The 23,828-nt window shown below is 44.5% G+C and overlaps 1 protein-coding gene across 1 annotated transcript in view; it reads left to right on the plus strand.

The window, feature by feature from the left end:
• The window catches only part of LOC115837636 (putative neuroblastoma breakpoint family member 7), a 655,832-nt gene extending 632,357 nt beyond the window's left edge, over window positions 1-23,475 (plus strand). The window contains 7 exon segments of the mRNA XM_030824746.1: window positions 1,753-1,967; window positions 3,031-3,103; window positions 3,966-4,177; window positions 5,865-5,912; window positions 5,915-5,939; window positions 7,015-7,226; window positions 23,336-23,475. Of these exon segments, the coding sequence (XP_030680606.1) occupies window positions 1,753-1,967; window positions 3,031-3,103; window positions 3,966-4,177; window positions 5,865-5,912; window positions 5,915-5,939; window positions 7,015-7,226; window positions 23,336-23,475 (925 nt within the window).
• Window positions 23,476-23,828: the final 353 nt, after the last annotated feature.

Here is a 23,828-nt window from a genome sequence, read left to right on the forward strand (position 1 = left end):
AGAAAACCTAGGCAATACCATTCAGGACATAACCGTGGGCAAGGACTTCATGTCTAAAACACCAAAAGCAATGGCAACAAAAGCCAAAATTGACAAATGGGATCTAATTAAACTAAAGAGCTTCTGCACAGCAAAAGAAACTACCAACAGGCAACCTACAGAATAGGAGAAAATTTTTGCAACCTACTCATCTGACAAAGGGCTAATATCCAGAATCTACAATGAACTCAAACAAATTTACAAGAAAAAAACAAACAACCCCATCAAAAAGTGGGCGAAGGACATGAACAGACACTTCTCAAAGGAAGACATTTATGCAGCCAAAAAATATATGAAAAAATGCTCATCATCACTGGCCATCAGAGAAATGCAAATCAAAACCACAATGAGATACCATCTCACACCAGTTAGAATGGCCATGATTAAAAAGTCAGGAAACAACAGGTGCTGGAGAAGATGTGGAGAAATAGGAACACTTTTACACTGTTGGTGGGACTGTAAACTAGTTCAACCATTGTGGAAGTCAGTGTGTCAATTCCTCACGGATCTAGAACTAGAAATACCATTTGACCCAGCCATCCCATTACTGGGTATATACCCAAAGGACTATAAATCATGCTGCTATAAAGACACATGCACACGTATGTTTATTGTGGCACTATTCACAATAGCAAAGACTTGGAACCAACCCAAATGTCCAACAACGATAGACTGGATTAAGAAAATGTGGCACATATACACCATGGAATACTATGCAGCCATAAAAAATGATGAGTTCATCTCCTTTGTAGGGACATGGATGAAATTGGAAATCATCATTCTCAGTAAACTATCACAAGGACAAAAAACCAAACACCGCATGTTCTCACCCATAGGTGGGAACTGAACAATGAGAACTCATGGACACAGGAAGGGGAACATCACACTCCAGGGACTGTTGTGGGTTGGGGGAATGGGGGAGGGACAGCATTAGGATATATACCTAATGCTAAATGACGAGTTAATGGGTGCAGCAAAACAACATGGCACGTGGATACATATGTAACAAACCTGCACATTGTGCACATGTACCCTAAAACCTAAAGTATAGTAATAAAAAAAAGAAAAAATTAAACAAAAAAAAAAGAAAAAGTTCAGATTAAAATAAAAAGTTGTCATCATGAATTTGAAAAAAAAAAAAAAAAGAGTGGGATCCAGCCAGTAGCATTCAGTATACTCAAAATGGTGTGCCATCACCACCCCACTTACCCTTGGTGAGAATCACCTCCTGACTGACTGCGGCTTCTCATTCTTTCACTCAATCAATGTTGCTGTCTCGACCCTGTCATTCTTTTCTTCTTTTGTCTTTTCAATTCACCCATCTGCATCTGGCCTCATTTCTGTACATGGCTTTGTATCTAGTCACTGCAAGATGCACTACGTGTATTTTCACATGGAAATGTCCATGGCCAGAGTGAGGAACTGAAATGTTTTCTTTTTGTAACTGAATTAGGAAGACAACTACTTTTGTTTACAGAAGACAAAGATGAATGGAACATCATCGAGGATCTTACAGGAGCCCTCTCTGATATAGAGGAAGCCTGTAAACCATTTTCTATTCTTTCTCTTGGCCACAGACATTTCTTTAAACATGTGCTGACCTTCTGCTTGGAGGTCTCCTTGAGGACATTGCCTCAGAAATCTCTGTTGCAATATTAGAACTGATCACTCATCCCTTTCTGCTGTTAAATTTTCTCTACTATCTCACCTTAGGCAATATAAAGTCCTGGTTCACTCTCAGGAACGAGAGCTGACCCAGTTAAGGGAGAAGTTACGGGAAGGGAGAGATGCCTCCCGGTCATTGAATCAGCATCTCCAGGCCCTCCTCACTCCGGATGAGCCTGACAACTCCCAGGGTCAGGACTTCTGAGAACAGCTGGCTGAGGGGTGTAGGCTGGCATGGCACCTTGTCCACAAGGTCAGCCCAGGTAAGGTGGCCACAGGCCCTGATGACCCAAAACCCCAGGCTTATGAGAGACTCCACACCTCCATACTTCCACAATGGCAGTTGTATCGGTGGTGTTTTTTTCCACTAAACATATGTGGCCATGACATGACCAGGACTTCCTGGGTAAGAGCAGAGATGGGAAACCCATGGAGCTGGAGGTCACAGTATTGCAAATGTCCCTCCTTCCTTGATGGAGTTGGTCTTTGGAGCAAGAGGCAGCATCTATTTAGTTTTAAAGGACAGGAAGGAGGCTGTGATAGAAGCATGCTTATTAGAGTGAAAAGAGCTCTGGACTAAGAATGAAGGTTCCCAGGCTATGTCTTCAGCAATGTTCTTAGTAACTTAGTAACAATGTTGGTGAGTGATTGATTTATCTTTCCTGGGTTTCTGTCTCTCAATCTGCAAAGGCAGACACATTGTCTCTTGCAAGTGTCTCTGGCATTCAAATGCCAGAACACTTATGACTGCTTTCCAAAATGAGATAGAGCCCCTTGCTGTGTGGTGTTGGAGAAGGCCCTTGATGTGGTGGCATTTGGTGGTAGAAAGTTCTTCAGACTGGAGCACTCCCCATGCAGAGAATGTCCCTGAATAACACAGCAGAAGCCACATGGAGGGCCATTGAAGTCCTCTGATGTGTAGAGGTCTGTGGGGCAAGTTTATCTGTCCTCTTCTAAGAGAAATAAATAGGTTCTAAACGTGAACTGTCATGGGACACCAAGCCTGTGCCTGGGAATCAGATCTGTAGCAGGATGGGGGAGACAGCTGCCCAAGTCCAGAGAGGCTGCACAAGCCTCCAGTGATACGGAGAGCAAAAGGTCTTTTCAATGTTTGGCCACATCTTGATGGTGACCCTCCAGATCAGAAATGCATTGCCTGATGGATCAGGAAACCATGCCAGGGCATTTTGTTAAAGATAAAACATGAGGGCTTTCAGTACAATGCTGACCCATACATAGATGTTCATGTCTCTTTGCACATTGGACTGACTGCGCTTGCAGAGTGTGAAGTGGGAAATATCTGAATGAACATTTCTGTATTTGCAGAAAATGATGAAGATGAGGATGAAAATGATAAAGCTGAGGAGCTTGATAAAGTACAGGAATCACCTGTCCCCAGGTAAGACTGAATAATCAGGAGTGGGTAATGGGTGGTAAAATATGGAAAATGTCTCAGCAAGAACACAAGGGAGGTGAAGGTAGTCACAGATCCCAGATGCAGGATAAAGAAAGCTGCAGAGTGCACTGATTTCATGTGCTCACCCAACGAGGAAATAGCCCTGTTGACATGCTTGTCCATTGTCTCCATGGCACCTGTAAGCATGACCCTAGATGAACTCACCAGCCCCAGGGACTTCCTGCACACACAGAGAAGACCTGTTCTCCCTTGTTGTGAAAACCAGGAGGAGATGCAAAGCTGCTTTCTCCACGGTTGTCTTTAGGTTCTTGTTGGGTAAGATAAATAGCAAAGTGGCAACAAGCAGAGGAATTAGGAAGTATCTAACAAATTTAAACACCAAGAAAAGTACCTGGACAAAAAAAATTTACATTTTATGTCACAGTGTTAAAATAAAAAGGCCTAGAAGGCACACCATGTCTGGAGTCTATAATGGGTCCAAAGCCCACATTCCCTTGGCCACAGTATGTGAAATTGAACCCGGCTTAGACACAGGGTGTGGCAGCTGTTGTGTTTCTCTGTGTGTACTGTGTGTACCATGCAGGGATAGCTGAGTCTTCATCCTCCTCAGCTCCTATCTGTCCGGTGCAATGAACACCAGCTGCTCTCTTCCTCTCTGGCTCCCGTGGCAGCCATGCTCTGTTGCAAAGAGAAGAGGATTGCATGTTCCCTCTCAATGGGAACCTCCTGTTTGCTTTCTGGAACCACTCTCTTAATGCTTCCTGTCAAAACCAGCTAGGACTCCCTGGGGTCCAATCCCTCTGTGTTTAATCTTCTGTCATCTCTATCCCACCTGGCTCATCAGGGAGGTGCAGAAGGCTGAAGTAAAGGAAGTCCCTGAGGACTCACTGGAGGAATGTGCCATCACTTGTTCAAATAGCCACGGCCCTTGTGACTCCAACCAGCCTCAAAAGAATGTCAAAATTACATTTGAGGAAGACAGCGTCAACTCAACTCTGGTTGTAGACAGTGAATCATCTCATGATGAATGGCAGGATGCTCTAAACATTCTCCCAGGTAACCTTTATTTTCCTTGTGTCTCATACCCCTGTCTAGGCTATGGAAGATCAATTCTGAGGATGGGCTGTATACATCCATATTGGTTTGAGTCAGAAACTAGGATGGAGCTAGGTGCGGTGACACACGTATAATCACAGCACTTTGGGAGGCCCAGGTGGGTGGATCCCTTGAGTTCAAGAGTTCAAGACCAGCCTGAACAATATGGTGAATCCCATCTTTACAATAAACACAAAAAATTAGCCAGGCATGGTGCTGCATGCCTATAGTCCCAACTATTCAAGAGGCTTAGGTGGAAGAATCATTTGAGCCCAGGAGGTAGAGGCTGCAGTGAGCCGTGATTGCAGTGCTACACTCTAGCCTAGGTGACAGAGCAAGACCCTGTGTCTAAAAGAAAGAGAGCGAGAGAGAGAGAAAGAGAGACAGAGAGAGAGAGAAGTGAAAGAGCAGAGAGAGAAAGAGAAACTAGGATGGAATATTAAACATAGACACTGGTGGGTGAGAGAGCTTTCCTGTCCTCCTTGGCCCATGTCATGCCTTTGTCATCCTGGCCCCAGTATCAGGTTATTGGAACAGAGGCAGGTGTGACAAAGCCATAGCTACCTGTGTACAGGAGGAGTACAGGAGGTATCTGTCAGGCCTCCTAGCTCAGTACCTATGTCTCTTGTCAGCTGCAGTGGTGTAATTTGTGTCTCTGAACAATGTCCATGGAGTTTCTCTGCCTGTCTGAGGCCACTGACAACCTTGTCCATTTATTTGAAGATGTTGTTTCCCTGGTTTCACTCTCCTCATCTCCAGTCTGGATCTACTTTAAGCCAGCTTATCTTAGCTACACAGTCAACTGAAACCAGGACATCAACACTTCTACCCTTATCTTGCTTATAAATTTCCATAAAGCAAGGCTGGGCCCTGAGTTCTTCACCCCATGAGTGGCCACTCTTTCCATGTAGCACCACAGATTTCTTTTCTTTTCTTTTTTTCATGGTGGAGTCCCACTCTGTCACCCAGGCTGGTGTGCAGTGGCGTGATCTCAGCTCACTACAACTTTCACCTCTAGGGTTCAAGTGATTCTCAGCCTCCTAAGTAGCTGGTATTTCCAGTGTGCACCACCATGCCTGGCTAATTTTTGTAGTTTTAGTAGAGGTGGGGTTTCATCATGTTGGCCAGGCTGATCTTGGACCCCTGACATCAAGTGATCTGCCCACCTTGGCCTCTCAAAGTGCTGGGATTAAAAGCATGAGCCATCCCGCCAGCCCCACAAATTCTTTTTAAAGAAAAGTTGTTAGAATTCATCCATCAATTCAGTTTTCTATATAAATTTCTCTAACCATTCAGTGACCATGATATATGAAGAGATAAATCAGTATTGCAGCAACACTTATGGAAAGTTGTTAGGGCAATTTTTGAAGATCTTAGGGAAAATGTTTTAATTGTTTGTGCTGACTTAGGGCAGAGGATATAAGATTGAGATCTACCAGATGAGGGAGATTTTGTCCCATGGATCTGAAAAGCAGGCTCATCTACTTCTGACAAGACTTAATCTAGGGCACATTAGAACGTTCCTGTCAGAATATCACATTCTTACACTGAGAATATTTATGTCCTTGTGCTATGACTGGACATGGATTTGGTCTTGTGTGAAGCGTGATTTGCTTAATATGACCTGCTCTTCTGAATTTGTTTACAGAAAATCAAAATGATGATGAGGAAGACGAAGGGAAAGCACCAGTGCCCCCCAGGTAACTCTGTGGATTTGTGGGCTGTTAGTTCAATAGTGACACCTGGAGACTGCAGATCCAAGGAAAAATAGAAAGTGACAAACAGAACTGCCTCATCCATTCATCCAACTGCAAATTATTTGTTTTAACAATGCTGTCTTCCTGATTGTGGTACTTGAGTAGGTTTCTATTTCTTTGTTTTTTTGTTTGTTTGTTAGTTTTTGAGACAGAGTCTTGCTCTGTCACCCAGGCTGGAGTGCAGTGGCATGATCTCGGCTCACTGCCAGCTCTGCCTCCCAGGTTCATGCCATTCTCCTGCCTCAGCCTCCCGAGTAGCTGGGAATACAGGCGCCCGCCACCACACCCAGCTATTTTTTTTTTTTTTGTATTTTTAGTGGAGACGGGGTTTCACCGTGTTAGCCAGGATTATTTCGATCTCCTGACCCCGTGATCTGCCTGCCTCGACCTCCCAAAGTGCTGGGATTACAGGTGTGAGCCACAGTGCTCGGCCAGGTTTCAATTTCTTAATCCCCCTCTTGCATAGGAACATGCAATCCGTTGAGCCAGGTGAACTCACCAAACTCAGGGATGTCACCTGTTCTCTCCCGTGTGGTTAATCCAGAGTGAGATGCATGCATGCTTTCTACGTGTCTGATGTCAGCATGTTGGCAAGTATTTCATTACAAAACAAGGAAATTATAATTTATGTCAAAATACTTTATAAATGGGCTTTGAAAAGACAAGATCTGTGTATCTGAAATGCCTGAAGTGCTGTGTTTACTTGGGTGCTGCATGTAAACATCAGCACATTGAGGCATGGGAAGCGAAGCCCTGTGTCAGTTCTCTGCACTGCAAGTCATGATCGCAGTTTATAGGGGGAGTCTGGGTCCTCCTGCAGCAGCTCATTTGTGGCAACCACACTGAGCACCTGCTGCTCACGTTTGTTCTGTCCCCAGGGCAGTCACACTCCACCCCACATTTGGAAGGATTGGTTTTTCTCTCTTGGAGGAGACTACCCCTTTGCTTTCTGTGACCACTCCCTTATGTGTCCCATGATATCACCTGAGATGCTGTGGTGTATAATCCCTCTTGTCACCCCTATCCTGTCTGGCTCCTCAGGAAGCTGCAGGGGTCTGAAGAGAAGGAAGTCCTGCAGGACTCCCCGGAGGAAAGTGTTTTGACTTCTTGTAGTCACCATGATATGTCCCAATCTTACCAACCTTGTGAAGGCACTTTCTTGCCACTGGATGAACAGAAAGTTTGCTCTGCTCAGGATGTAGCCAGCGAACACTTCAATTCCAAAGGGGAGGAAACCCCACTTGGCTTCCCAGGTAGGCTTCCTATTCTTTGTACCCCACAACCTGTCTAGAATGACAGATGCGGTAACTTCAGGCGGACCCTATACTCATATACTGGTTAGAACCAGGCTCTAGGATTGAGTTTGAAGAAGGCATCCCATGAGTCAGAGAGTTGTTCAATCCTAGCCCAAAGTCACATGTCATCTTTCATCTTTGCCCCACTAGCAAATCACTGTACCCAAGGTTGACCTGACAAATTCACATGCACCCCTGCAGCATGGGTGCAGGATTTATCTGTCAGTCCTCCCAATTTAGATTGAATCTGTCATCTCACATGGGATCTTCTACTTTTCCCTCCCAACCAGTCTGAGTTTCTATGCTGTCCAAGGCCATTGGCAGCCTTTTCTATATTCCCGGAGATGTCATTACCCTTGTTCCCTTCTCTCAGTTTAGACACTCTGTCTTTTTAGGTGGCTTGTCTTAGCTAAGAAGTCTCTGAGTACCAGAACATGAACACCACTATTGGACTCTCTATGTTTCTCTGAAAGAAGGCTGCGCCCTGGAACTCCCTACCAGATGAAAGTCCAGTGTTTCTGCACAGCATGAGAGATTCTTTTGATTTAATCTATCCATCTAAATGTGAATTCTACAAAACCACCAACAGTAACTTATCAGAAGGAAACATGCTGAATACTGCAGTAACCCTCTTAGAAAGCATTGAAGTGGATCCCCAGAATCTCTTAGTAAAAAGGATGCATTTAACAGTTTGCTGTGGCTCAGGACAGAAGGGACTGTGATGATGACCTGTTATGTTAAGGACATTTGCTCCATGGCTCGGGAAAGTAAACCTAGTGACTTCTCACAAGGCTCATGCTGAGGTCTCCTGGAAAGTTCCTCTCACAATAGGCTGTTATTACACTGAGTATATTTACGCCACTGTGTAGGTTTGGACACAAGTTTGTGCATATATGAATGGGATCAAGTTCATGTGACAGGTTTTCTCTTATTTATTTGCAGAAAAGCAACATGGTCTTGAAGAGGTGAAAAGACAAGAAACAATTGCTCCCAGGTAATTGAGAAAAATCAGGAACTGTCAATTCAGGGGTGATAGCCATAGGACTCATAACCACAGAAAACCAGAAAGTCCTGAATATATGTAATTAATCCCTTCAGCCAACCAGAAATGATCCTTTTGAACGTTTTATGTTTTTGTTGTGACACTTGTATTATTTGCCATTTCTTATTAACTTCTTAAGTTCAGTACACAAAACCAGTCCAGCTTGTGAACAACTAATCAGTCACAGAGATTTCCTGCAAGCAGATATGTTCTTCTTATGGTTTCAACCACCCTGAGATGCATATCTGCTTTCTGCTGGTTTTGCATTAGCACAGTGGTGAGTATCTCATGGCAAGAAAACTTGATGGAAAAATTATTATTTTACCATGCCACAATGTTGAGAGAAAGGGGACTTGATGACATGAGATTTTGGGGATATTATAATGCCTCAAAATCTGTGTTTACTTGGCCACTATGTACAAAATTCAATATCATTTAAGAAAAAAGAATGAAGCCACTGTTACGGGACATGATAATCAGTAAGTCATGACTGTACCATACAGAAACGCTCAGTCTCCTTCCTCAGAAAATCATAATCTGGCCAATTCACGGAGTACCTGATGCTTCTCTCTCTCTCATCTCTCTCTTTCCTTCTCTCTGTATTGCTCACCTACCCCATGGCAACCACACTGTGACCCACCAAGAAGAGGAGAATATTTAACTCTTTAATGGGTTGACCATTTGCTTTTTGTGATCACTCCTTCGTGCCTCACATGAAATCCAACTAGGGCTCTGAAACTTTTTGGATTAATCTTTAGTCGTTCTACCCTGCAGGGTCAGCAGGGAATCGCTGAGGGTGGACAAGCATGAAGTCCCCCAGGAGTTACTGGATGGATGTTATTTGATTGCTTCTGTTCTTCCTGACCTGACTCATTCCTGCCAGCCTTATTGGAGAACCTTGTACTCTTTTGAAGAAAAGCAAGTCAGCTTGGCTCTTGTAGACAGTGAGTACTCCATTGTGAACATGATAAATCTCCAACTGGTGCCCCAGGTCGACTTTGTAATCCTTGCACCTCGCACCTCTGGCTGGACTAAGACGTGTCATTGGTGTGGGATGACTCATAGACACAGGTTGATTTGCTGGTGCTCAGCAACACAGGCTGTAATGTTGGCTCTCCTGCTGCCCATCTCCTGTACGGCCTGGTTCCTGACAGGCCATGTATCAGTACTGGTCTGTGGCCCAGGGATTGGGGGCCCCTGTTCTAAATCATCAAAACCTGAGTATTTGGTGAAGAAAGCTGAATATTACAGTCTCTCTCCTACAATGCAGTTTAACTATTTACCTAGAGTCTGTGGGGAAAAGGATTACTTCAATGTTTGGCCAGAGTCAGAATGGAGGATGTTGGGATGATGGCCTACTAGCACAGGGAGATTTTGCCTCATGGCTCAGGAAAGCCAACAAGCCAGTTCTCTCGAGACATGACATTATGCCTCTTGAAATATGTCTCTCGCATTATCCTGTTCTCACACTGGGAAGTTAGATGTCTCTGTGATAGGATTGGACAGTGAATTGGACATGTGTGCAGGGGAATTAGCTTAATGTGACAGCCCTGTCTGAATTTATTTGTAGAAAATCTAAATGACTGAAAGAAGATGGAAGACCAAGAAGTATTGTGCCCCAGGTAAGTCTCAGATACTGTAGACTGTTCATTCACTGTTGACAGCTGGAAACTCCAGATCTAGGTAAAACAGAAAGTGCTATCTATCTATCTATCATCTATCTATCTATCTATCTATCTATCTATCTATCTATCTATCATCTATCTATCATCTATCTATCTATCTATATCTATCTATCTATCATCTATCTATCTATCTATCTATCTATCTATATCTATCTATCTATCATCTATCTATCTATCTATCTATCTATCTATCTATCTATCTATCTATCTATCTATCATCTATCATCTATCTATCATCTATCATCTATCTATCTATCCTTTCAGCTAGTCACAAATTATCCCTAGGCATAAGGTTGTCTGTTTTCATGGTGGTACCTGCATAGGTTCCAATTACTTCCTCCCTCTTACATTTAATAACCTGCAGTTGGTTACTCAGGTCAACACACCTGACTAGGGAGTCCCTGCAATTGTCCCTTCTCGCTTGGGTGCGGGGCCACAACCAGTGTGATGCAGACTTGATTTCGGCTTGTTTCTCCTTATCATGTTTTAGGACTTTGGCAATAGGAAAAGGAACTAAAAAAAATCATAGCCTTTCACTATATTGAGAATAAGAGGCCTGCCTGAAGGCAAAAGGTTTTGGAGTCTGAAATTCCTCTAATGCTATATTCATGTGGCTATTGCGTATCAACTTCAACTCATTTTATGCAAAACCACTGAAGCCACTGCTTTAGTAATCTCTCCATACTGTGTGTCATGAGGGTGTTAGTAGAGGACTTCCTTTCTCCCTCCCCATCACCTTACAATCTGGCCGGTTCCCTGAGCACAGCCCCACAACCTTTGGAAGCCACACTTGATCCCACAAATTAGAGGATACTTTTCCTCTTTTTAAATAGATTCCCACCTCTGATTTCTGCAACCACTGTCTCAAGCCTTCCACCAAATTCAGCTAGAATTCTGTGGCACCTGATTTTCCATGGATTAATTTTTAGACCTTCTTACCCCAACAGGCTCAATAGGGAACTGTCAGAGGTGGAGGAGCATGAAGTCCTTCAGGAGGCATGGGATGAAGCTGACTCCACTCTTCCAATCCTTCCTAATCTGACTGGCTCCTACCAGTCTGATATGAGGAGTGCCCTGCATTCATTAGAGGAACAGCAAGCCTGCGTGGCTTTTGACGTAGACAGTGAGTACTCCGTTGTGAAGGTGATATAAGTCCCAGGTGGACCCCAGAATCCTTGGGCCTCCCACCCCTGGCTGGGCTGAGAGTTGTCATCACTGCGGGCTGGACCTAGATATATATGTAGATTTGCATCACTCTGGAGTCGAGGCTGAAACACAGATGTAAGGTGGGTCCATGAGCTTTGGCCTCTTCCTAGTCTCAGGCCATTCCTGTGGCATCCTGGACCAATTGTTAGGATGCTGGACCTCAGGCAAGTGTGAAAAATTCACACCAATGTATGCAGCACATGCCCAACAGGTGTTGTCAGGCCTCTTAATCTGAATAAACTTTGTCTTGCCGGCTATTGTGATCCTTACAAGTTTCTTTTCCCAACCATTTTCCTTCAGGTTCTATGCCTGCCCAAGGCCAGTGGCATCTTTGACTACATTTCTGTTAAAGATATTACCCAGATTTCAATGAACCAAGCCTCATTCTCTGTGTCTTCGATGTTGCCCTGTCTTAGCTGAGCAGTCTATTACCTTTTATGTTTGCAGAAGCAAGACTGGGCCTTGTCACTCCTAGATCCCATGAATAGCCAATGTTTCTTTTTTTTTTTTTACTTTAAGTTTTAGGGTACATGTGCACAATGTGCAGGTTTGTTACATATGTATACATGTGCCATGTTGGTGTGCTGCACCCATTAACTCGTCATTTAGCATTAGGTATATCTCCTAATGCTGTCCCTCCCCCCTCCCCCCACCCCACAACAGTCTTCTCACTCATAGGTGGGAATTGAACAATGAGAACACATAGCCAATGTTTCTTTGTAGCACCAAAGATTCATTTTGATTCAAGAGTCTGTTGATTACCCCCTTCATTCTAATTTCAGTGTCTAACATCCTCGCAACCATGAACAATGTGGGTATTTAATGAGAGAAGGCTAGATATTGCAGTTTTCCGCTGGAAAGCAGTTGGGATATTTGCTTTGAATTGGTGTAAAAAATATTGCATAACTGTTTGCACAAAATCAGGAGTGATGATATTGGGATGATGATCTACCAGAACAGGGAGATTTCACCCCTAGGCTCAGGGAAGAAATCCAGGGCACCTCTCTCATGACAGGACCTCAGGCCTCCTGGAATATTTCTCTCACAAGGTTCTGTTCTCCTACTGAGGAAACTGATGTTCCTATGTTAGGATTGCACAGTGGATTGTTTGTGTGTGTAGGGGAACCTGCTTAATGTGTCTGTCCCTGTCTGAATTTATTTGCAGAAATTAGAAAGGATCAAGAGGAGCTAGTAGGCCAAGATCCACCATGCCCCAGGTAACTCTGAGGAATCATGGACAGTTAATTCCGTGTTGATATCTGGAGACTCCACATGCAGGGAAAATCAGAGAGTGTGCTGAATATACCTGTTTCATCTGTTCAGCCAACCATAAAGTAGCCATGTTCATAATGTTGACTCTGTTCATTGTATACCTGTATTTGTATTTTCTCCTTATTAATCCCTGCCAATTGTACTAATCTGCATTCAGTTGACTCTGTTGAACTGATAAGTCACAGACGTTTTCTGCAGTCCTCTTTTCTGTCCTTTTTGCTTAAAGTGAAGGTGAGGTGCATATCTGATGGCTGCCTCTTTGATAATACCATGTTTGCAAGTATTTGATAGCAGGAAAGTGAGTGAAAATTACTCACGTCCTGCTACAATATTGAGAGCAAGGGATGTTAAGGATGCACTAACTGTCTGTGAAGACTTAAGAACGTGTATTCATTTGGCCATTGATGCTAATTTCAACAAAATGTATGCAAAAGTGCTGAATGCACTGTCATGGCAGTTTCGCACAGGGATTGTTCCAACTCTTTCCTCCCCAGCTCATTGTCTGCCCAGTGCACTGAGCACCTGCTGCTCTCTGTCTCCTGCCAAGACAGGGAAGCATTGTTGTATCTCTCTGAGGGGACTGTCTTTTGCTTCCTCTGGCCCCTCCTGTGAGCCTTCCTATAGAACCAGCTGGGTGCAGTGGTTTTGTTTCTCTCTGGTGTTTACCTTATGTCATCTTTACCCATCAGGCTGAGACGGGAGCTGCTACAGGTGGAGGAGCAGGAGGTCCCAAAGAACTCCTTGGATGAAGTTTACTTGACTCCTTCAGTTTCCCATGACCCGTATGACTGCCACCAGGCTTATAGTGGCACCTTGTACTCATTGGAGGATCAGCTTGCCTGCTCTGCTCTGGATATAGCCTGTGAGTACTCCAGCCTGAAGGTCACAAAGCCCCACTGTTCTCTTAGGCAGCCTCCTTCTGTTTTGCTTTCTGCAACTTGTGCAGCTGAGACAGGTCATCCCTGCAGGCAGGCCCTGTATACTGAGCTTGTTTTGAATCTGGCTCTTGGATCTAGTTTTAAGCACAGACATCCACGAGGTAGAACATCCCCTTCTCTTGTCTCAAGTGACTCATCCATCACCTGGCATCTTCTCACAAGAGCAGACTGTGGGTATCCAAACAGGACAGAGAGGGGAATGATGAGGGGTCATTGCAAAATCTTGACAACAGTAGCCTACCTGGAGAAATTTTTATAACAGTCCTTTTTTTAATTTTATTATTTTATTTTATTTTACTTTAAGTTCCAGGATACATGTGCAGAATGTTCAGGTTTGTGACATAGCTATACATGTGCCATGGTGCTTTGCTGTACCTATCAACCCATCATCTGGGTTTTAAGCCCTGCACACATTAGGTATTTCTCCTAATACTCTCCCTCCCCTTTCCCCTCAACCCCCGACAGGCCCTGGTGTGTGTTATTCCCCTCTCAGTTTCCGTGTGTTCTCACTGTTTAACTCCCATTGAGGGGTGAGAACATGCGGTATTTGGTTTTCTGTTCGTGTGTTAGTTTGCCCAGAATGGTGGTTTCCAGCTTCATCCATGTCATTCACCCTGCAAAGGACATGATTTCATTCTTTTTTATGGCTGCATAGTAACCCATGGTGTATATGTGCCACAGTTTCTTTATCCAGTGTATCACTGATGGACATATGGGTTGGTTCCAAGTCTTTGCTATTGTTAAGTAGTGCTGCAATAAACATACATGTGCATGTGTCATTATAGTAGGATGATTTATAATCCTTTTGGTATATACTCCATAATGGTATTGCTGGGTCAAGTGGTATTTCTGGTACTAGGTCCTTGAGGGATTTCCACACTGTCTTCCACAATGGTTGAACTAATTTACACTCCCAGCAACAGTGTAAAAGCGTTCCTATTTCTCCACAGCATCGCCAGCACCTATTGTTTCCTGACTTTTTAATGATCTCCATTTTAGCTGGTGTGAGATGTTATCTCATTGTGGTTTTGATTTGCATTTCTCTAATAACCACTGATAATGAGCTTTTTTTCATATGTTTGTAGGCCATGTAAATGTATTCTTCTGAGAAATGTCTGTTCATATCCTTTGCCCAGTTTTTGATGGGGTTGTTTGTTTTTTCTTGTAAATTGAAGTTCCTTGTAGATTCTGGACATTAGACCTTTGTCAGATGGGTAGATTAAAAAAATTTTCTCCCATTCTGTAGGTTGCCTGTTTACTCTGATGATAGTTTCTTTTGCTGTGGGGAAGCTCTTTTGTTTAATTAGATTCCATTTGTTAATTTTGGCTTTTGTTGCAGTTGCTTTTGTTGTTTTAGTCATGAAGTATTTGCCCATGGCTATGTCCCGAATGATATTGCCTAGGTTTACTTTTAGGTTTTTTATGGTTTTAGGTTTTACATTTAAGTATTTAATCCATCTTGAGTTAATTTTTGTGTAAGATGTAAGGAAGAGGTCCAGTTTCAATTTTCTCATATGGCTAACCAGTTTTCCCAGCACTATTTATGAAATAGGGACTCCTTTTGCCATTGCTTGTTTTGGTCAGGTTTGCCGAAGATCAGATGCTGTCATTCTTTAAGATAGGGCATCTCTCTTTTCTGAAATTATGTTGCTAACTGCATGCCCTGAGCAGTGCCCTTATCTCTTTTCTGGCCACTCACATGTGCTTGCAGTCTTGCTCAATTATTTTGGAGGCCTGTTTCATGATTTCTGTGTCCCAAGCTGGATTCTCTACTTTAGGGGCCTCCAACTCCCGGGGCCATGGACCTGTGTTGGGCCATGACACGCAGGAGGTGAGCAGCGGGCGAGCATTACTGCCTGAGCTCCGCCTCCTGTCAGATCATCAGCAGCATTGGATTCTCATAGGAGCTTGAACCCTATTGTGAATTGAGCATGCGAGGAATCTAGGTTGTATGCTCCATATGAGAATCTAATCCCTGACCATCTGTCAGTGTCTCCCATCACCTCCAGATGGGACCAACTAGTTGCAGGAAAACAAGCTCAGGGATCCCAATAATTGTATATTATGGTGAGTTGTGTAATTGTTTCATTATGTGTTACAATGTGATAATAATAGAAATAAAGTGCACAATAATGTAATGTTCTTGAATCATCCCCAAACCATCCCCCCTACCCTGGTCCATGGACAATTGTCTTCAATGAAACCAGTCCCTTGTGCCAAAAAGGTTGGGGACTGTTGTCTACTTCATCTGAGGTGGCTTCCCTCCACTGAAGCTGTCTAGTGTCCCTTCCTCCAAGCAAGGCCGTGGCTTGCATCCTCTGTAGAGTTCTAGTAGTTTTTTACATGTGTGGGACTGTAGTTTCAACCATGTGTTGGTTTCAGTGCTATATTCCTACAGAAACCATTGACAACTCGTATACCAGATGAAGTGCTGGCCAAAATGATGAACAAACCAGACTGGTTCCCATCCCCATGATCTCCAGAAAACCCTTCCTCTGAGCAAGTGCCCCTTGAGATAGCAGCTTCACAGGATGTATATAGAAAAAACAATCCAACATTCATTTCTTCTTGCTCATTCTATATATTTTTTTTCCTTTTTTTCTGGGAATGTCATGTGGATTGTTGGGAGTTTTTTTTTTTTTTTTTTTTTTTTTTTTTTTGAGACGCAGTTACTCCGTCACTCAGGCTGGAGTGCAATGCTGTGATATCGGCTCACTGCAACCTCCACCTCCCAGGTTCAAGCAATTCTTGTGCGTCAGCCTCCTGAGTAGCTGGGATTACAGGTGCTCGCCACCATGGCCAGCTAATTTTTGCCTTTTGAGATGGAGTCTCGCTCTTGTCGCCCAGGCAGGAATGCAGTGGCGCGATCTCTGCCCACTGCAACATCTGCCTCCCAGGTTCAAGTGATTCTCATTAATGAAACTCCCAAGTAGCTGGGATTACAGGTGCCCATGATCATGTCTGGCTGATATTTGTATTTTTAGTAGAGATGCAGTTTCACAATGTTGGCCAGGCTGATCTTGAACTCCTTACCTCAGGTGATCCACCTGCCTTGGCCTCCCAAAGTGCTGGGATTACAAGCATGAGCCACCGTGCCTGGCCTGAGTGTTGGGAGTTTTACCTATCAAATTATCTTCTAGTAAGAGCAAGTAACTCTGTGATGTCCCCCAAAATATATGAATATGTTATAATGAAATTAGCAACAATGCCAGATGCAGTGACTCACTTCGGTAATCCTAGCACTTTGAGAGGTCGAGGCAAGTGGCCTCCTTGTGCTCAGGAGTTTGAGACCAGTGTGGGCAACATGGAAAAACCCTGTCTCTACAAATATTAGCAGGGCACGGTGACACACACCTGTAGTCCCAGCTACTCGGGGGGCTGAGGTGGAAAGATCGTCTGAGCCTGGGAAGCTGAGGCTGCAGTGAGCTGTGATTGTACCACCACACTCCAGCCTGAGCAACAAAGAGACCTTGTCTCAAAAAAAGAAAAAAAAAAGAAGAAAGAGAGAAAAAGAAAAGAAACTAGCAACAAACATGTTGGCCTCTACCCTATTTTGGTAAGTGTCTTTCATGTTGGGACCATCCCCTTTCCTGTTTTCCATTCCTCCCTGAGTTTCAAAGATGCAAAGGCTTTCTCAGGATCACAGCGATTCATGAAACACAAATAAAATACACGTTGACTTTGCATCTGTGGTATGCCAGGCACCTTGCTAAGCAAGCTCTGTCCTTGCTGTATCTCATTCAGTGCTCCAGGGACACTTCCAAGTGGACGGTGGCATCTCTATGTTAGAGCTGAGGATGCCGAGGCTCAGAAAGGTCCACTCACTTGCCCAGGATGTCTTGACTAGTCGCGGTGGGACCCCGAGGCCCATATCAACCTGACTCCAGAGCACAGTGGCTGTCATTTCTCTGTTGGTGGGGGAACGTGTCAGGGCTGAGCCGACATGGGTGCTCACCCTTTTCTCTTTTGTAGAAATTAATTTGGAATAATTATGAGTTGAAACAGAAAAGTTGCTAGCCTGGTACAAACAACTCCTGCAGCCCCTGGCACAGATTCCCCAAGGATGAATACCTCTGTGCACTTCGTCTGTGAGCAGAGCTAGTGGCTCCTCCAGTCCCTCCAGGGGGACCTACAGCTCCATGAGGTTCTCCCTGGAAAATCACAGAGGGGATGAAAGGTCTTAGTCTATCTCCAGCCCCTGTCCCCAGGATTTCTACTGTCAACTTGGTCACCCTTGAGTCCCCGTAAAGCTGCATGGCTCTGTCTCAGGAACAGCCCAGCCAGGACAGGGCTCCTACAAGGAGGAAGGGAAATGCTCAGACACATGTCTCAGAAGTGAGATGCCTCTGATATAGGCAGGCTGTGCCAGGGCATCATGAAACATGGCCTGGTGAGGCCACAATCATCCATGCAGACGGGCCCGAGATGAATGAATGCACCCTTCAGATTACACAAGGATGTATCCTGTGTGTGGGTTCATGACAGTAATGTGTGAACAGTGTGCACAGTGCACAGCCCTGACCCCAGCTGTGGTTTCACAAGTGATCTGCTCCATCCATCCTCTCCCTACAGAAGAAAGCTTGGTAGAACCAAGGAGAATACAACCTAAATTATCACTTGATCTATTATTGAGCACTTTTTCCCACCTGCCCAACTAACAATACTACAGTACTTTAGAAGTTTGAGAAAATGCCGCAATAAACATACATGTGCATGTGTCTTGCGGCACTATTCACAATAGCGAAGAGTTGGAACCAACCCAAATGTCCAACAACGATAGACTGGATTAAGAAAATGTGGCACATATACACCATGGAATACCATGCAGCCATAAAAAATGATGACTTCATGTCCTTTGTAGGGACATGGACGAAACTGGAAAACATCATTCTCAGTAAACTATTGCAAGGACAAAAAGCCAAACACCGCATGTTCTCACTCATAGGTGGGAACTGAACAATGAAAACTCATGGACACAGGAAGGGGAACATCACACTCCAGGGACTGTTGTGGGGTGGGGGGTGGGGGGAGGGGGGAGGGACAGCATTAGGAGATATACCTAATGCTAAATGACAAGTTAATGGGTGCAGCAAAACAACATGGCACATGGATACATATGTAACAAACCTGCACATTGTGCACATGTACCCTAAAACCTAAAGTATAATAATAAAAAATTAAAAAACAGAAGTTTGAGAAAATGTTTTCCCTTTTCTCCTGCAAATGCAAAGAATATTCAAAGTATAAGTTTAATAAGACTCAGTCGTCTAGAAAAGAGGGATAAAATGACAAGACAAAGTCAAGTAGTGATAATTAAAAACATTCCTAGACATTGATTCTAAATAGCAAGTGCAGAGGATCAGAAAGAGAGACCTGTGTTTGTTTGCCCAGTCTTCACCGATGAGATTTGTTGTTTCAGGATGTTTTTCTCATTTGCCCAGTATGAACGATCTTAAAATCTTAGAGTGTCCTAAGTAACTGACGGTTAATGATCAATAAACTGTACCCTGAGTAACTAAGGAGGCCGCACCAAGCCAAGAGAAGTGCTCCTGGACAAAGATCCAGAAGCTGGAAGGCACCCTGTGCAGGGCTGGGCCAGGGAGCGGCCAGCCTGACTCCAGGGGAGAATTTGTATGAGGGAGTGGTGGGAGGTGATGCTGGATAGGATCATGGGGCAGAAGACAGAAGGAGCACAAAGGCAGGGTGAGCAGGGAGAGTCACGCAGTGGGCAATGGAGAGAGAGTTTTCAGAAGCAGAGTAGGAAAACGGAAAGAACAGGGCTTTTGAGTGATAAATTGCTAGTGGTATAATTGCTAGTGTGGAGATGGCAGAATCAGAGAAAGCAGTTGGGGGGTGTATGAAGCCAGGCATTAGTGATGAGTCTGATACACTGTCCTCTCAGGAAGACAAAGGAGAACAGATACACGGAAGGCATTTTTAAGAAAACTTAGAAAAACCTTGGTGAGAATGAGGATGTGCAGAGGGGAAGAGAGAGAGGAGCCCTGCAGCAACGTGGATCAGGCCCTGAGGGCCCCGTCCCTCTTCTGAGACTGATCTAGACTGGTGTGAGTCCATGGGAAGTCTTTCCTTAGTCCACTTTCTGAGAGTGTGATTTTCTCTTCCTGTGGAAATAGCAATAATTTTTATGAGGGGGTGCTGCCCAGACCCCACTGGAGGAGTGGGTAAGATGAGGATTGTGCTCGGTGTTGCCTCCCTACAGAACCACACATGCTGATTGATAATACCTGTGGCCCCTAAGTGTCCACGAAGGGACTAGTCCCTCTACAACATTGCTTATGGCTGCGGACACCCACTATATGGCAATAAGATGTATATGTGTGGGCAGGTGGTAAAACCATTTTAGGCAATGTGAAATTCAAAATGTTCCAGAACCCTGAAAAGTTTTCCTCATTTAGTATTTAGGCTACAGGATCCCAGCCCCCTTTTCCATGGTTCTTTCCCAAAGCCTGGCAGCTCTAACTCTTGCCCTGTTCTTATACCCCTATGTGTGGAGAAAAATAACTCCTCCTCTCCTATGCTCTGAGGGCTGTCTAGAACTTTCCCGCTAGGCCACTGGAAAGAGATAAATAATGACAGAATAATTGGCATGACCTTGTTAGCCAATCCAAACCCTTCTGGGCTGAAGCAGGGGTATTTCACTTAAGGGACACCCAGCCTGGGCACCTGCCATCTCAGCATCCCCAGGCACAGACAGGAAAGGTGACCATGCCTACATTTACACGATGTCTGTCTGTGTGGCCTGGTTCACTGGGTGGCTTTACTGAGAGGCAGGCACATCGAGGATAGGTGTTCTGGGTATGCTTAACAAATGGAAAACTGAGGTTGTTCCTACTGAAGCCCCTTCTCTTTCAGCTCCCACCCAGGAAGCTGATCCCCACAGGCCTTGGAGTGGAGACATCAGCCACCACCTGTCAGAGGTGCAGGCTTCACAGGCACAGCTGCAGCCAAGCACTCTGGTGCCCAATTCTTTGTGACTACAGCTGGATCAAGGGTTTGACTGTGGCTATGGCTTAACCAGAAAGGGCATTTCCTCCACCACCTGCAGCTTCACAGCCAACGCTGATCCTGGGAACCAATGGCCTTTCCAAGGCAGGGAAGGAAAGTGGGACCAGAAAGCTCTAATCTGGGTGTTGGTGGTCATGGTACTGTGGGTAGAGGAGACAATGGGGCCTCTTCATGCTCCCTCAGAGTCAAGTTGAAATCCACGATGCTGGTGAGCAAGTGCCTGGGGCTTAGGATCAAATTTGCCCTCAGGTCCTGGCTTTGCCACTTTCCGGTTGCTCACTTTGGCCAAGGTTTTTGTCTTTTTGCTATTTACATCTCAGTTCCCTCATATGAGATACCTGAAAAATAGTATCTACCTGCCATCATTAGAGTATTAATTATGATAATTTCCAGAGGGCTAGATTCAATAACAATTGCTCAATAAACCTATGAATAGATAATATCGAATCCTTTTCTCTTTCTGGCAAATTCACTTAGAAAGTTACTTCACATGCGTTGTTTCATCTGAGGTAGAGCAATTGTTCGGATCTCTGCTTTCTAGGGACCCCTCTTCCTTTCCTTTCTCAGAAAGTCTCCTTTGCCAGTTTGCTTCCTCTCCTTCCCCATCCCTCATGAGGCCAATTTTCCCTTATCAGACACTTTCAGTAGTAACCTATTAGGCACATTCAGTAAAATCCTGGGCCCACAAATCAGTCTCCTGAAATATCCAGCTTCTTCTGCTTTTTCTGTTGTTTTTGAAATAAAAGGGCAGCTTTCACTTGGAAAGTGTACAAGTCAGTCTCTTTTATGAAACTCCATTTAGTTCATCATCTCCACTCACGTCCATGGCCATGTCCTCAGTTTCCATCTCCCAGGGATCCACTTTTGCTCAGATTTCTTTAAAACCCTAGGTCGTGTTCATCCTTACTCTCTGTCCCACTCAATATCTCCTCCTGGAGCCCCCGGGGCTGCCTGGTGCTCATCTGTCAGGCAATGCCCTCAGCTGAGGAATAAGGAGACCCATGTCCTCAGGAGGAGGGAGGGTCACATGAGATAACCAGCACCATCTGGGTCCGTGGAGAGGACATGTGGAAGACGCTCAGCGAGTGTCGGGGGTTGTGTAGTCCCTGATACATGCCGTGATAACTTCAAGTATTTAAACTGATTTATTCCTACTGGAATCTCTTTTGTTTCTCCATGGATTCCCACACCCCCAGCCAAGAATCACCCCACTGGCTCAGACACACCCTCTCTTGCTCATTTTCCCTGGAGTCTAGAGCATGAACCAGGCTCCAGGTAAGAGGACAGAATGAATGCCTTTTGTTTTATGTTCCTTCACCTGGTGATTTCTCCTGGCTTTCCAAGTGGTCATTTGTTTCTCACCATACTTTTTCTTCTCAATATTCTCATGTTTCTATTTTTTCCAATGTTTATGGATGATAATAGTGATTATACTGTTACATTCAATATCTCCCAAATCCCTGTATAATATTTTTTCATTAGATTAATATATATAGATATATGCATTTATGTCATTTGTCACATATAGTAAGCATATTTGGTGTGTATGCTATATAGGGTGTATATACATGCAGTAGATCATATAATGGTACAAGTTTTGTAAATTCTCCAGATTTAGTCTCCTTGGTTCTTTTCTGTCATCTGCTGTCACCTCTGTCTGATCTCACCTCTGTGTCCCATGGGCTGCTGCTCTGCCAGGCCCTGCCATCCCCATCTCCTGTTTGAGCTCAGCTCTGATTTAACTTTGATTTTGCTTGATCTTTATAATCTCTTCCCTCCCAAAAGCACAGTCTATATACAGTGTGATTTCCTTTCTTTATCTACCTGTAATCTGTTTGTGTTTCTTAATCCTATGTTTTTTGAATATTTTTGTGGATTGGGAGTGTCTTTGCTTCCTGGCAATCTTGTCATTGCTGGGTAATGTGAGAAAGATCAACAAAAAAGAAAACATCGAAGTGACTCCATTGGCTTCCCCTCACCCTTTGGATGCCACTTTTCCTTCCTTGATGTTCTTTGGGTAGAAGGAGAGTCACAGTAAGATCATCAATGCCAGTGGATCCCATTGTCTGTGGTTTTATTTTCAGAGCTGGGTTTAGAGTCTTCCTTTGGAATGAAGAACCCTCCCCAGCTGGAAGGTGACGGTCTTGAAGGCTCAGCTGACAACACACATGGGCATCAAATCACTGGCCACATTCACGCCTCAAGTGTCCTAAAACCGAAAATGATCAAAAGAAAACTGCCCTTCAGCAAGTGGAGACTGGCATGCAGATTCCCTGGCCTGCAAGCTTAGCGTAGCAAGGCAATCACATCTATGGCTCTTAGCGGCCCTCACTCCTTATTTCTCTGTCTATGATGAAAACTCATTCTCCCACTGCTTTTCTCTTCCCTATTTGTGGGTATTTTCTGAGGCCCCTGGTGCTTCTCACATCCAGGGTTCTTTCCATAATCTGCTCTACTGCTCCTACCCAAAAGACTGGGACATGGAGTTGTAAGGGGGTGGGTTTCTCTGCAAAGGGCCCTCTCCTTCTACAGCCCTCTGCTTCTGAGTGTGCATGGTTGATGCTGAGCACATTCTCCCTGGGAGGTGTGAAAAGCCATCACTCTGCTCCGGACAAAGGGGATCAGGAAGAAAGGGGCTGATGTCATCGGCTGCTGGTTGGGCATAGGCAGGTCCCTATATCTGCACTCCAGGCTGACTGGAAGTTCAGGGGTGTTTTCTTCTCACTTGTGGATGGCGCTTGCCTCTTCAGTCAGCCTGAGGCTCAGGCTTCAGCTCATCCTCCCAGCAGGAGCTCAGTTTGCCCCTGGGCTATCACCACTTAGCAATCCCTCCAGACTCAGCCATCAGCAGGATCTGACATAATGCTCTTTTCATTTTTTCTTTCCTCTCTCCTACAGATTCCAAATACTGCTGGAAGGATGAAAAGGATGAAAGGATGTCACAAAAAGTAGCTTTTCCATTTGATGAAAAAAACTAAAACAGCAAAGCAAGTTCAATTCCAAACACAGCACTGCAGCGGTCTTTCGCTGAGGATTGAATTTTAGACACAGAATGCTCTTGATGATTGCAAACCACTAGACTCCTTTGATTTGAGAAACCACAATTCATCCCATTTCCACTTGAGATGAATACCCAAGGAGACCAATTCCCAGATGGACAAACAGCATTGAGGGGCCTTAGCCCTGCTCCTCTCAATTCCATCCTGTAGAGAACAGGAGTCAGGAGCCGCTGGCAGGAGACAGCATGTCACCCGGGACTCTGCCAGTGCAGAATATGAACAATGCCATGTTCTTGCAGAAAACGCTTAGCCTGAGTTTCATAGGAGGTAATCACCAGACAACCGCAGAATGTAGAACACTGAGCAGGACAACTGACCTGTCTCCTTCACAC

This window comes from Nomascus leucogenys, chromosome 12 (assembly GCF_006542625.1).
Source record: "Nomascus leucogenys isolate Asia chromosome 12, Asia_NLE_v1, whole genome shotgun sequence".
NCBI lineage: Eukaryota > Metazoa > Chordata > Mammalia > Primates > Hylobatidae > Nomascus > Nomascus leucogenys.